This window comes from Tenrec ecaudatus, chromosome 10 (assembly GCF_050624435.1).
Source record: "Tenrec ecaudatus isolate mTenEca1 chromosome 10, mTenEca1.hap1, whole genome shotgun sequence".
Taxonomy (NCBI): Eukaryota; Metazoa; Chordata; class Mammalia; order Afrosoricida; family Tenrecidae; genus Tenrec; species Tenrec ecaudatus.
The window spans coordinates 78,108,379-78,120,215 of NC_134539.1; the positions used below are offsets into that span (position 1 = coordinate 78,108,379).

The window sequence follows — 11,837 nt, forward strand, 5'->3', positions numbered from 1 at the left end:
TGGCAACGGGAAGCCGGGTCCTGAGGAGGTCTCCTCCCGGCTGGTGGGCAGGAGCCGGCGGCACGACAAGCCTGGGGAAACCGTGCCAGCACCGCTCAGGCCCTGCTCTGGGTGCTGGCTGGGTCTGGGTGACGGAGATGCTTGCATGTCAGGGTCGGTTAGAGCCACCCCCCACTCTTGGAGGCAGCATGCCCCCTGCCTGCACCCCCGATTTCAGGTCTACATGCTCAGGCCGTCAGAGTTTATGGTTTTATTTGAAAACAATCGTAAACAATTTCGATGATTTTTCTTAAATCAATCCACCTCACACTTGGCTTGCATTGGGCAGAAAGTAAAAAAAAAAAAAAAGAAGAAGAAGAAGGGCGAGGAGGAGGGAAACGTGGGGGCAGGCCCACCTCCCCCAGATGCACGCCCTGGTCCTGGGCGGAGCCGGCTTTCACAAATGAGGAAGGGAAGCACTACACAGTGCCTCACGGGACAGAGTCCAAGAACTTCCAACAGCCTGGGAAAAGCTCCGCTCCATAGCTCCTGCTTTGGGGGCTGGGAGGGGAGTGGGCGATTAGAAACCAGGGTCCCTTGGCTGGGGGGTTCTCCCTGGAACAGGGACCCAAGGACACACGACAGAGGGCTGGGGCTAACCCCACTCGGGCCCCCAGCCTATGGAAGACTGGGAGAAAGGACAAAGACGGTCAGGGAGGGGCCCCATGAGGCGCCCCTGCTCCCTCTGCCCTCTCCTTGCAGCACCCGGTGCCGGAGCAGAGCGCTTTGTTGGAGTGGGGGGTGTGAGCTAAAAGCTACCAGATGGCAGGACAAAAACGCTGTAAACAGCTTGGGTTCGCTCACCCACAAGGTGCAGGCTCTTTTGTCGGGGACAGGGGACCAGACAAAGGCCTTGTGGCTGAGGGTCAATACAGGGTCCAACACAATGGCAACCGCCTCCAGACACGCACTCTCTGGACCCTCGCCCCAGACAAGAAACACTGAAGGAGGTTCCGGAATGGCAATGAGGGTGGAGGGACGGGGATGAGGTGGCCTCCTCCTGGCCTTCCAGGCCATCTCTCAGGCCCAGGGGGAAGCACTCCACCGCCCAGCTCAAGGCCTAGGGCCTGGCCCCTTCGTGGGCAACTCGGCCACCACACACCAGGCTCTTCCGGCCTCAGCTCCAAAGTCCTACCCACCTTTGACAAAATCCAAAAAAAATAATAAATAATGCGTATTTTTCACCCCCCCCAGGCTGGCCTGGCCCAAAAGCGAAGGCACAAACCCTCGCCCTCTCCCCCATAACCTGGTGCCCATCCAAGGGCACTTCCCGCCCGACCAGGGGTGGCAGCAGCACCACGAGGTTCTCTGGCCTGGTGGCCCTGACAGGGTCCTGGTAGAGGGGCTGGCTCAGCCCTTTGGTCCACCGTACTCATTACAATCAAAACAAGAAAACAATTAAAAGGCTCCGCTTGGTGACTTGGGTCTGAAGAGGTCTCTGGGATCCCTCTGCTTGTCTCTTGTATCCCTCCAAGTCGAGGTACCGGCCAGATCTGGGGGCCGGGCAGGCCACACCCACCAGTCACTGCAGTTTTGTCCCCAGTTTGCGCTGCCTGTTCCTGGAAAATGCGGACAAGGCTCAGAGTCAGGGGCAGCTGGAGCGTAGTGACCCCCACAGCCAGTCCCTCCCCACCCACAGGCTCAAAGCAACGGGCAGCTGCTGGCCCCGTTAGAGCTCCTGTCCCAGGATGGGAGAGGTCCGCTCTTTCTGGATGGACCTTCATCGTGAAAGAGGGGGTGGGGAGAGGTGGGGGGGACAGGGGAAGCAGGGTGAGAGGGAAGGGGACGGACACGTGCGTGCGTGGACTACGATGAAGAAAGAGAAGCGAAGTGGCCGGGTTCCAACCCTCCGGTGGGAAGCAATGTCCATCTGGAGCCATGCCAGCAAAGGAGGGGTTACTAGGGGTCGGGGAATGGCTTAAGGTTTGGGGTTGTGACCTAGGAATTTGAGGCGAGCAGGGCAGTCACCTAGGTTCTTGAAGAAGGGCAGTGTCTGGGACACAGAAGGGAGAAAGGGGACCCGTAAGACCCTGCTTGCCTCAGCTCCTCGGTTCTGGCCACACAGGTTGTCCGTCTGGTCAACTCACATGGGGTTCCCCCGCTGAGAACACTCCTGCTAGCCCCTGCTGGCCTCTCCCTCCTCACCGTGGGGTCTCCTAGGAAGCCTGTCCCTGCCCTGCCCCCTAGAGCGAGCTCCCACCCCCAGTCTTTAGGCCCTGGGTGTGCTACATCCCACGGCACTGATCCCATAGGTGGGCATGCCATCCCTGCGCCTCCTGGTCACACCTGTCTGCTCTGCCCGACGTGAGACCCCGAGCGCAGGGCCCAGGGCTTCTCATTCGGCACTGGGCCCCAGCATGAACCCACACGAGGGTCTGGTGTAAGAAGGCTGGGGCAGCCATCCATGGGGACAGGGCAGGGCCAGCTGGGGCCGTTCAGCCACTAAAGGAACTGCCCTGCCCTGGGGCGCGCGCTCCCTTCTTTGTGGCTCGGCGGCTGTGCCCTGGCACACACTCACTGGGGTCATTTAGATGGCGATGCACAAGGCACATTTCCGGGATCCAGCCACCATCTTACCCAGGCCCGGTCCATAGCTTCTCTCACCAGCTCTGTGGAAAACTTCCCAGGCATCCTGTGGAGTCCGCCCCACCTCAGCTCCCTTCACCCCTCCGCATCCCACCCAGGATTAGGGGTCTGCGGAATAGCAGAGTGTGAGTCAGGAGACTCGAAGGCCCGGGTGGCCCCAACTTTGCTGGGTAAGTGCAGCCGGCCCCCTCACTCACTGTGCCTCAGCTCATCCCTCCCTGGGAAGATGTCGGAACCAACCAACCCCAAGGAAGCGCTGCACCCAGGCCTGGAACGGGACAGCACGGGTTCAAGACCCAGCTCCCCACACTAGCAGCCAGACCTCGGGCAGGTGGCTGCCCTTCCCTTCAAGCCTCCAGTTCCCACCAATGAGGTGCCAGAGACAAGCCAGGCTGGGGGACCCTCCACTGAAAGGGCAGTGGCTATCCAGGGCGGTGGCCTTGCACTCACCTGGCTTCTGCCCGGGTGACTGTGTACTCAAACCAGAGCACGTTGGGAATGAGGCTCGTGTCTCGGATCAGGAAGAACTCTGAGACAGGCCTGCAGAGAGACATGCAGAGAGCAGGGCCACATCAGAGCGGGGCCAAGAGCTGGTGCTGCCCTTTCACGCACTGCCCAGGGAGCCTTTTTCAGATGGGCCAACCCAAAGTCACTGAGCGTCCCAGACGCATCACCTCTGCCTAGACACAGCCCAGGAGTACTCAGGCTGCGTGCCAAGTTGCTGGAGCCTAGTTGAGGGCAGAGGAGGAGACCGTAGCACCTGGGCCTGAGGAACCCCTGCCACCCCACATCTCTGCAGCACCCCCGCCCCACTGGAGATGGGAGCCAGGCAAGCAGGAGCTGCAACGCTCAGCCCCTGGGGCCCTGCCTGGGAGCTGCAGCCAGGCTCAGCGGCTCACTCCCCACCCCAGCGTCCTCCATCTGGAGGGGGGCATGGGCGAGCAGGGAACAGTTACCAGGCTGCTATCCTGGGGAATAGCGGGGTGAGGACCTCCTGGGTGAAGGCGAACCAGGCGACGGCCATGAGGCTCCCAGCGATGCCCCCGTAGAGCACTTGGGTCCAGGTGTGGTACAGCAGGTAGACCCTGGCCAAGGTCAGAAAGGAATCTCAGGAGAGCCAATCAGAGCAGGGCTTGCACAGTCCCCCATGCCCGAGGGCCAGCTGTCCAGGGACCGGGTGGCCACACATGAAGACACACCCAGGCAGGATACGGGCTCCCAGGAAGCAGAGCAGCAGATCCGGGAGACTTCTGGGAGGAGGGAGGAGGTGGGGGTGGGTGGGCCCCAACAGCTACTCCCTTTCTCTAGAACTGGGGGGTGGGGAGCTCGGTTAGGATCTGCCTCCCTTCTGTCCAGTCCTTGAGCTCTGCGCTCACGTGCACAAGGGCCGCCTCCAGGGCTGGGACAGGTGGCTGAAACGTGCTAGTGTCCCCCGAGCCTTGGACCCAACCAGGAAAAAAAAGTAAAGGATGGCTTGGAATGGGCCACTGGAGCCCTGGTCCTTGAAACTGCAAGCGGGGAGCCCTGCCCTGTAGGCTCGGGTCCCAGTCCACAGCGGGGACTCCGAGAGACCAGGAATGCGGGAAGCCCCCGGTGGACAGCGGTGTCGGGCGGCTATCCCTCCCTCTGTACCTGCTATAGGAGACTAGAAAGGCCGCCATGAGGAGAGCCAGGGAGAGCACGTGCCTCCACAGCAAGTCCAGGAACCTGGCGTTGTTCGTTTGATGCATTCTGGGAAAACAGGCCCATCGGATGGCCTTAGTCCACAGCCTGCAGTCCTGGCCTCCCCAGTAGCCCCTGGGCTAATTCACAATCTCCCTGGGCGCCTTCTTCCTTGGCTCCAGTCCCTCCCACCCCTAGCAGAGGCCAAGCCCCAAGGGGGGGTGCTAAGGGCTAGTGGCGATCCCTGGCAGAGGCCAGCGTGCGCAGCCCGGGGCCACCCCAGGCAGGGCAGCAGGAGCTCACCTTAAATAAAGGAAAAGGAAAGAATAGACGGAGAAGAACCACATGAACTGGGAATGGCTGGAGGGCATTCCGTACTTGGTGCCCACTGTCGTGTGGGGGCCTGTGGGGAAAGCAGAGTGGGGCATCACAACACGTGAGGACAGGCCTCCAAGCCATGGCCGGGTTGGGGCCCTGCAGCCCGCAGGACCAGGACCTACCTCCACAGGGCCGCGGCTCCTGGATAATGTGCTTGATCAGCCAGTTGACCCCCTCATTCAGTCCCAGGCCCCCGAGGAAGGAGATCTGCTGGGGAAAATGCGGAGTCAGTGCCAGCTACCACCCAGGCCCAGGGACCGAGGCCTCTGGTGGCAGGTCCAAGGCTGACCAAGTGAACAGAGTAGAGTGGTGGCCAGCTGGGAGGTTGTACCCTGCTCAGAAAAGCCAGAAGCGGGCACGGGGAGAGCAGGCAGCCGGGAAGGCCAGCGAGCTCCCACATGGAGTGGGGCACCAGGGCAGGCTCACCGTGTGCAGTTCCCGCTTGAAGATGATGAGGGTCACGAAACCAATGATGACGAAAACGGGGCTGAGGCTCAGGTAGGCAAGGAGGTGGCCTGAGAGATCACCTGGGGAAGACAGTGGGGCGGGTGGGGTGGGGCCAGAACCCCAGCAAGGCCCAGAGGCTCCCCAAGTTCAGCCTGAGGGGGCAGTCAGTCAGAAATGCCTCTGTCTCCCAGCTGGCCATACCAACTCAGTCACAAGCCTAGCAGGCCAGCGCCCGTTTACCCAGCCCTGCAGTTTAGACAAAAGGAGCCCAGGTCAGGGTGGTCTTTCCCTGTAAAGACTGACAGCCCGGGGAACCTTAGAGGGTCGCCATGAGCCGGAATAGACTCAATGGCGCTGGGTCTGGTTTGGGGTTTTCAAAGCTCACGCCAAGAGCCATGGTGGCACACGGCTACACCGGTGATGCGGGAGAAGAACTGCTACGCCGAGGTCCTCGTCCAGACCTCAGCCTTGGGCAGGCCTGGCACCAGACACCACCCTGCGGGGTGGCTACCATCGGCGCTGCCTCAGTGGCACACGGCAGCGAAGCCCATGGACCCTGCGTCTGGAGCAGGGGCTTCACAGTCCCCATGCCATGGATGCCATGGAGGAGTAACTAAGCCACACAACCAGAATGAAGTGAGTCCTGGACAAACACCCCAGGCTAGGGTCTGGTCCAGACGTCTTCACCACCCCTCCCACCCAGGCAGACCCTGACTCCGGAGGCCGAGCACCATAACGCACCAGGGGTGGGCTGGGCAATGTGGGAGGCCAGGGGGTGAGTCTGTTAAGATGGAGCCTCGGTGGGGTGGCAGGGGCGGGTGGGGGGTGTCCCAGCTGAGTTCTGGGCCTCCAGGGAAGCTTGGTGTCCTCTGAGCACTACACAGACTCAGGTCCACACTCCAACAAGGGCCAAGGCCATGGGTGAAGGAGGCTCCTCTGCCCAGGAGGGCTGCCCGTCCTTGTAGCAGCACCTTTCCACTGGCAAGACTGAGCCAGCCATAGGACAGCAGCAATGTGAGAACCGCCAGCCCCTCCTGAGATGGAGACATTGACACCAAGTGAGAAGAGCTGTTTCCCCATCGCCCAGGGGCAGGGCTGAGCCTTAGTCCAAAAACTTCCCTCGCCATGTGAGGCCACGCTGAGGTCAGAGGGCAAAAGGTAGGGCCTAGGCGAAGATGTCCCCTTCCTGAGCCTTGGCTATCTCACCTGTAAAATGGGGCTCTTGGTGCCTACTTCCTAGGTTGTGTGGGCGTTTGATGGGGAGGACACTGTGAGCTGCCCCGCTTGGTGTCTGGGTCCCAGGACACTTGCATGTTGGGAAACGGCCCTTCCCACCGGTCAGGTCTCATGTAGCAACCAATCCCCCAGGCAAGTGCTGGCTTGGTGCTAGACATCCCCCTGATGACATCAACTGGGTCCCTTGGACAGCTGGGTGGCACTGGGCAAGGCTTGTCCCCTTTCTGGGCTTGTCTCCTCACCCAGGCAACAGCCTCCTGGCCCCTTCCAGCCATGAGATACATTCAGCTTCTCAGCCTCCTCGTAGGCTCCCAAGGCACCAGGCTGAGAGGGCAGGGAGTGGCAGGCTCCCTCAAACCTTTGTCATCGCCTCGGCCCATCCCATGGCTGGGGCCACTCTGCAGCCTTCCTGCAAATGCTGTCAGCAGTCTGTCTGTCCTCACCACTCTCTGATCCACAGCTCCTACTGCTCTTGGGTCAAGGCCAACAGAAGTCCAGCTCCTCAGACCCTGTGCAATCCCGGCCCTGCTTTTCCTCCTCTCTGCTCCAGTCAGGCACCGCCTGCTGGCTCCCGCAAGGCACCACGCTCTGCCCTACTTCTGAACCTTTGCACACACCCATTGCCCACACCTGGGATGCTGCCCGGCTTAATGCATTTAACGTGTTCACCGTGATGGCACATAAGACAGGCACAGTCCCTGCCGTCGTGTTGGGGCTCAGGCTGGCATAGAAGAGGTCATGGGAGCATTGCTGATGAGACACTCTTTCATGAAGACACTGGACTGACGTCTGTCTCTCCTTCCACATGTCCTGAGAGCTGGGATGGGGGTTCTGTATCCCCTAACCTATTTCTCAGCCCAGCACCTGACACCTTTTATTTCTTTTTTTTACAAAACACCATTAAGTGAAGAGATGAAGGCAGCAACTACCAGTGTGAGAAGGGACCCAGTGGAAAAGTAGAGGGGGCAGTAGAACTGTTGGCAGGGAACCATATTTGCCAGATGCCTCCAGGCTCCCTGCAGGGGGTCCCTCACCACAGCTTGCAGCCTGCTACTTGCAAGTACCAGGTCGGGAGGATGGACGGGTTCCTTCCGATCAGTCTTGTTCAATTGTAAGTACTACAAGAGGCTACTCTGAGGCCAGAGAAGGTAAGGTCTTGAGGCCTTAGACAAGTCCCCTGCCCCCTCCAGGCCTCAGTTTCCCTCCTGTTAAGTGGAAGCTCTCTATACCCTAGCCCAGGGTGGCTGAGCCCTATTAAGCCTATGCCAGCCTGAGGCCTGGTGCTCAAGGACTTAGCAGAATGACTGAATGGGTCAATTTGGGGCAAGTAGGTAGAAGGGGTCAGTCCAGCAAGGAGCCGCCCCCTCCAGTGTAACCCAGGCAAACAAGGGCCAAAGGACCAAGGCAGCCAGCCCTGAAGCCCTCAGCAGGGCCAAGTTCTCACAGTAGTGTCCAGCATTGGACACAGAAGCATTGTAACATTAAAACTCCACTGCCGCTGGGTTGACTGACTCGTAGAGACGAGACTCTAAGTCCTTATGGGAACTCGGCAGCCTCATCTTCCTCCCCCAGTGCAGCCCGACTGTTTACTGAGCACTGAGCTCGGTGTCAAGCCTCGGGTGAACGGATCCCATTTTAGTAATGAAGTAACTGAGCTCGGTGAACTTCAGCCCCGAATCCGCTGCCCCAAGGCCCGACCTCTGCGCCGCTTGGACGAGATCAGCTCCCACGGGGCGTTTGATGGGCCCCCAACTGGAAAACCCGGAGTTTCCACAGTATTTCTCCAGAAGCCAGGATCCCTGAGGCTACCTGTCCCCTTAGTGGGCCCCCTCTGCTGGGGCCCCCCGAAGCCACGCCAACAACACAGGACTGCCTGGTCTCAGCCTGCACACTCCCGGCCACGGACAGTTCTTTCTCGCACAAGCAGACCCCGGGAACTGTGGAAAGAAACACGCACTCCCCTCCACGCCGGAGGTCCGGCCTCCGTGGATGGGCGGAAGAGAAGGGGGAGGGGAGGCCGAGGTCAGGGATCCTCGCCTGCACCCCTACAGCCCACCCGAGACCCGAGATCCGCAGGAGCGCCCCAGGCGCGCAGTCGCAGAGGGCGCGAGCGAGCGGCTCCCAATTTCGCCCAGCTCATTGCCGCCCCACTGCGCGTGCGCGGCGCGTGCGCCGGCCGAGCCCCTCCGAGGCTCCCTGTTTGACAGGTCCCACCCCGGCTCCCCGGCGCCCCCTGCCCAGGCTGGCGCGGGCCGGAGCGCCCGTGGCCGAGGGGCCGGTCCCGGGAAGGGACCCTTGGAGCTGGGGACACCTTTTACCTGCAGGATATTCGACGTGGGTGAGGGTCACTGGCCGCCATGAAGCGGGGAGCGAGCACTGCCCGTCCGCTGCCATCTTACCCGGAGACCGGGCTGCGACGAGCAGCCAATGGGGAACCAGGGGGGCGGTGGTCCTGACCTATCACGCCAGGGAGGTGCTGGGCACCCAATCAGCGCCCAGGACAGGTAGTAGCGCAGCCATTCAGCGTGCAGGCCGTGTGGCTAGCCCGAACGACGAATCAGAGGCCAGGCCACCTCGCAGCCCGCGAGCCGAGCAAACCGATACCCAATCAGGGCGAGCGCTGGTCCCTGCCTGGCCATTCAGAAAGGAGGCGGGTTCCAACACAAACTAGGCAACGGTGCACCCAATCAGGGCGCGAGGCAGGCTCGACCTGTGGGCAGGGCAAGCCAATCAGGTGCCAGTTTGGGAGGCGTGTTGAACTTTGGTGGGAGCTTTGGTTTGTCTGGCACCTGCAGCCCTAAATGAAGGTTCTCCTATACTGGGGGCTTGCCCGAGGCTGGCGGGCCCGGGGTGCCCGTCTGTGCGTGTGCTGGAAGCGGGGGTGTGACCCCAGCCGCTTTTCATTTGAGTAAACTAAGGCCAGAGACCAAAACAAACTTACTGCCAATCGAGCGTACTTTGCAGGAGTAGAAAGCCTCATCTGTGTTTCCCAAGGAGCTACCGGTGGATTCGAACTGCTGACCTTGTGCCGAGCACCACAATGTGTAACTAACTCTACCAAGGCTCCCTTTTTTCTCTGCGGCTGACCGGCAGAAAGGCACACAAAGTACACTGTTACATAGGGAGTTGGTTCTCATAAATAATAATAGTTGAATTGGTGATTATTTAGCCACTCTTTATTTATCCATATGTATGTGCATTTAAGTACTGGGCGGGGAGGAAGGGAGCTCCCAGGGCAGGTAGCCCAGTAGACTTCCTAAACAGGTTTATAGACTGGAAGCTTCATCGCCTCCCTTCCTTCTTTCACTCATTCAGCAAAGACTTGATTCAGGCACATTTGTGCTACTTAAATGAACGCTCTTCCCACCAACACCTCCGTTTTTCCAAAACAGTGATTCCCTGCCCTGCATAGAGAGCTGGCCTTACGATCTCCTGCTGCCATGCGTCCCCATCAGATGGATCGCTGACAGTCCAAGTAAAATGCCCAGCTTCTTCTTGTCGTCCAGTCTCTGCACAGGCTAGTCCACTGTCCAGAATGCCCCAGCCCTCGAGGCAGCCCCACTCTGACCCAGTCCAGTGTAAGTCTTTGCGCTCACTGAAAAGATCGCCTCCACTGGGCTTCCACAATTTCATTCCCTCCCCTAACTCAGCTGATCCAACTCCTCACAGATGGGCCAATTAGGTAACATTGCGGATTTTGTCTTGCTTGTGGCCACCATCAGTGCTCAAAAAAGACAAGTTGCTTTAGGTAAATCTGCACCAGACCCCTTGAGAGTACTGAGATGCAAGGGTGTTAGTAAGGTGCGCCTGGCCTAAGCAATGGTGCTTTCGATTGTCTAATATGCATTTAAAAGTTGAACAATTTAGGGAGGAGTCAAGATGGCATCCAGGTAGAATCACCCACCCGGCATTCCTGCTGTTAGACCAGAACATTCAGAGATAGGCAATGGGAAGCAAGCTCCAGGAGAAAGCAACAGACACAGTTCCAGAGGGACTGGGGAGAGGTGGTGGTGGTGGTGGTGGTGAAGGGGAGTGGTAAGCAAACAACACCATAGACAGGGGAAAACTAGGAAATTAAAATCAACAATGAGGAGGACGTAGAGATTTCGGGGGTGTTGGAGCAACAGCAATCTAGCTGGGAGGAATTACTAAGAGGCAGAAGAAGGACGAGCGTGATGGTGGGAAAGGAAGAAGGTAAAGGAAACAGGAAGGATCTAGGAAGCAAAGCTACGGATACAGGTATAAACAGGTGCACATTTGTAAATACATTAATTCATAGAAATAGGGGTACTGGCATATATTTGTATGGCAATACATTGAGGTAGTAGACAGACTTTAGGCCTCTGCTCAAGTCCTGCCTCAATGCAAGAACACTTTGTTCTAATAACCTGGATCACTGTAGACAAAATGGGTATACAAGTAAATGTGGTGAAGAAAGCTGATGGTGCCTAACTATCAAAAGATCTATTTGTCTGGGGTCTTAAAGGCTTGAAGTTAAACAAGTGGCCATCTAGCATAGAAGCAACAAGCGCACATGGACCACATCAGCCTGCATGATCATGAGGTGTCAGTGGGATCGGGTAACAAGCATCAGAAGACCCCAAACAAATAACATTGTTGGGAACGAGGGGGGTCAGAGCAGAGACCCAAAACCCATCTTTAGACAATGGAACATCCCCTCACAGAAGGGTCACAAGGAAGGGATGAATCAACCAGAGCGCAGTATAGCCCCAATTAAACACACAATATTCCTCTGGTTCCTTGAAGCTTTCTCACCCCCCACTATCATGACCCCAGTCCTGCCTTTCACTGCAAGCTAGACTGGAGCATGTGCACTGGTACAGTAAGAGCTCACAGCACACAGAATCCAAGTCAGATAAATCCCTCAGGCACAGAAATGGGAGTAGCAATAACAGGAAGGTAGGGAGAGGAGGGAAGAAAGAGGGAACCGATTACAATGATCTACACATAACCACACCTCCCACAGGGGGATGAACAACAGGAACCATGGGAGAAGGGAAACAGCGGTCAGTGTAAGATATGAAAATAATAATTTACAATTTATCAAGGGGCCAGGGGGTGGGGGAAGGAAAAAAGAGGAGTTGATACCAAAGGCTCAAATAGAAAGTAAATGTTTAGAAAATAATTATGGAAAAATATGTATAAATATGCTTGATAGAATTGATATATGGATTGTTTTAAGAACTGTGAGAGCCCCCAGTAAAATATTCTTTAAAAAAAGTTGAACAATGTGTAAGGAAAACCAAAGAAGAATCGATGCATACCGATCTGTCTGGGAAGAAGTGCGACCGGAGTGCCCCTTCGAGGCAAAGACGGTGAGGCTTCCTGTCCCATCATTTGGACGTGCTGCCAGGAGAGACCAGGCCCGGAGAAGGACGCCATGTTTGGTGAAGCAGAGGAGCACTGAACAAGAGGAAGAGCCTCGAGGAGATGGCTTGACACCATGGCTGCAGCAACGGCGTCAAGCA

At 58.0% G+C, this 11,837-nt stretch overlaps 1 protein-coding gene across 2 annotated transcripts; it reads right to left on the bottom strand.

The window, feature by feature from the left end:
* Positions 1-235: 235 nt before the first annotated feature.
* Positions 236-8,754, bottom strand: DOLPP1 (dolichyldiphosphatase 1). Of its 2 annotated transcripts, XM_075560662.1 has the most exons (8): positions 8,667-8,754; positions 5,092-5,192; positions 4,788-4,872; positions 4,591-4,690; positions 4,258-4,356; positions 3,582-3,710; positions 3,076-3,165; positions 236-1,598 (listed from the first exon to the last, which is right to left on the bottom strand). In XM_075560662.1, exons 1-8 carry the CDS (start codon positions 8,740-8,742, stop codon positions 1,562-1,564), a joined length of 717 nt encoding a protein of 238 aa, XP_075416777.1. In that variant the 5' UTR covers positions 8,743-8,754; the 3' UTR covers positions 236-1,561. The 2 variants fall into 2 exon arrangements, with proteins under 2 accessions (XP_075416777.1, XP_075416778.1); XM_075560663.1 differs by lacking the exon at positions 4,258-4,356.
* Between the last annotated feature and the right edge of the window lie 3,083 nt (positions 8,755-11,837).

Excerpts from the sequence above, each read along its gene's own strand:
- DOLPP1 (XM_075560662.1), bottom strand. The coding sequence starts at position 8,742 with ATGGCAGCGGACGGGCAGTGCTCGCTCCCCGCTTCATGGCGGCCAGTG. Across the intron at positions 4,873-5,091 it reads TCAAGCGGGAACTGCACACG|ATCTCCTTCCTCGGGGGCCT; the intron begins GTGAGCCTGCCC and ends TTTCCCCAGCAG. Across the intron at positions 4,357-4,590 it reads TTCCTTTTCCTTTATTTAAG|AATGCATCAAACGAACAACG; the intron begins GTGAGCTCCTGC and ends CTGTTTTCCCAG.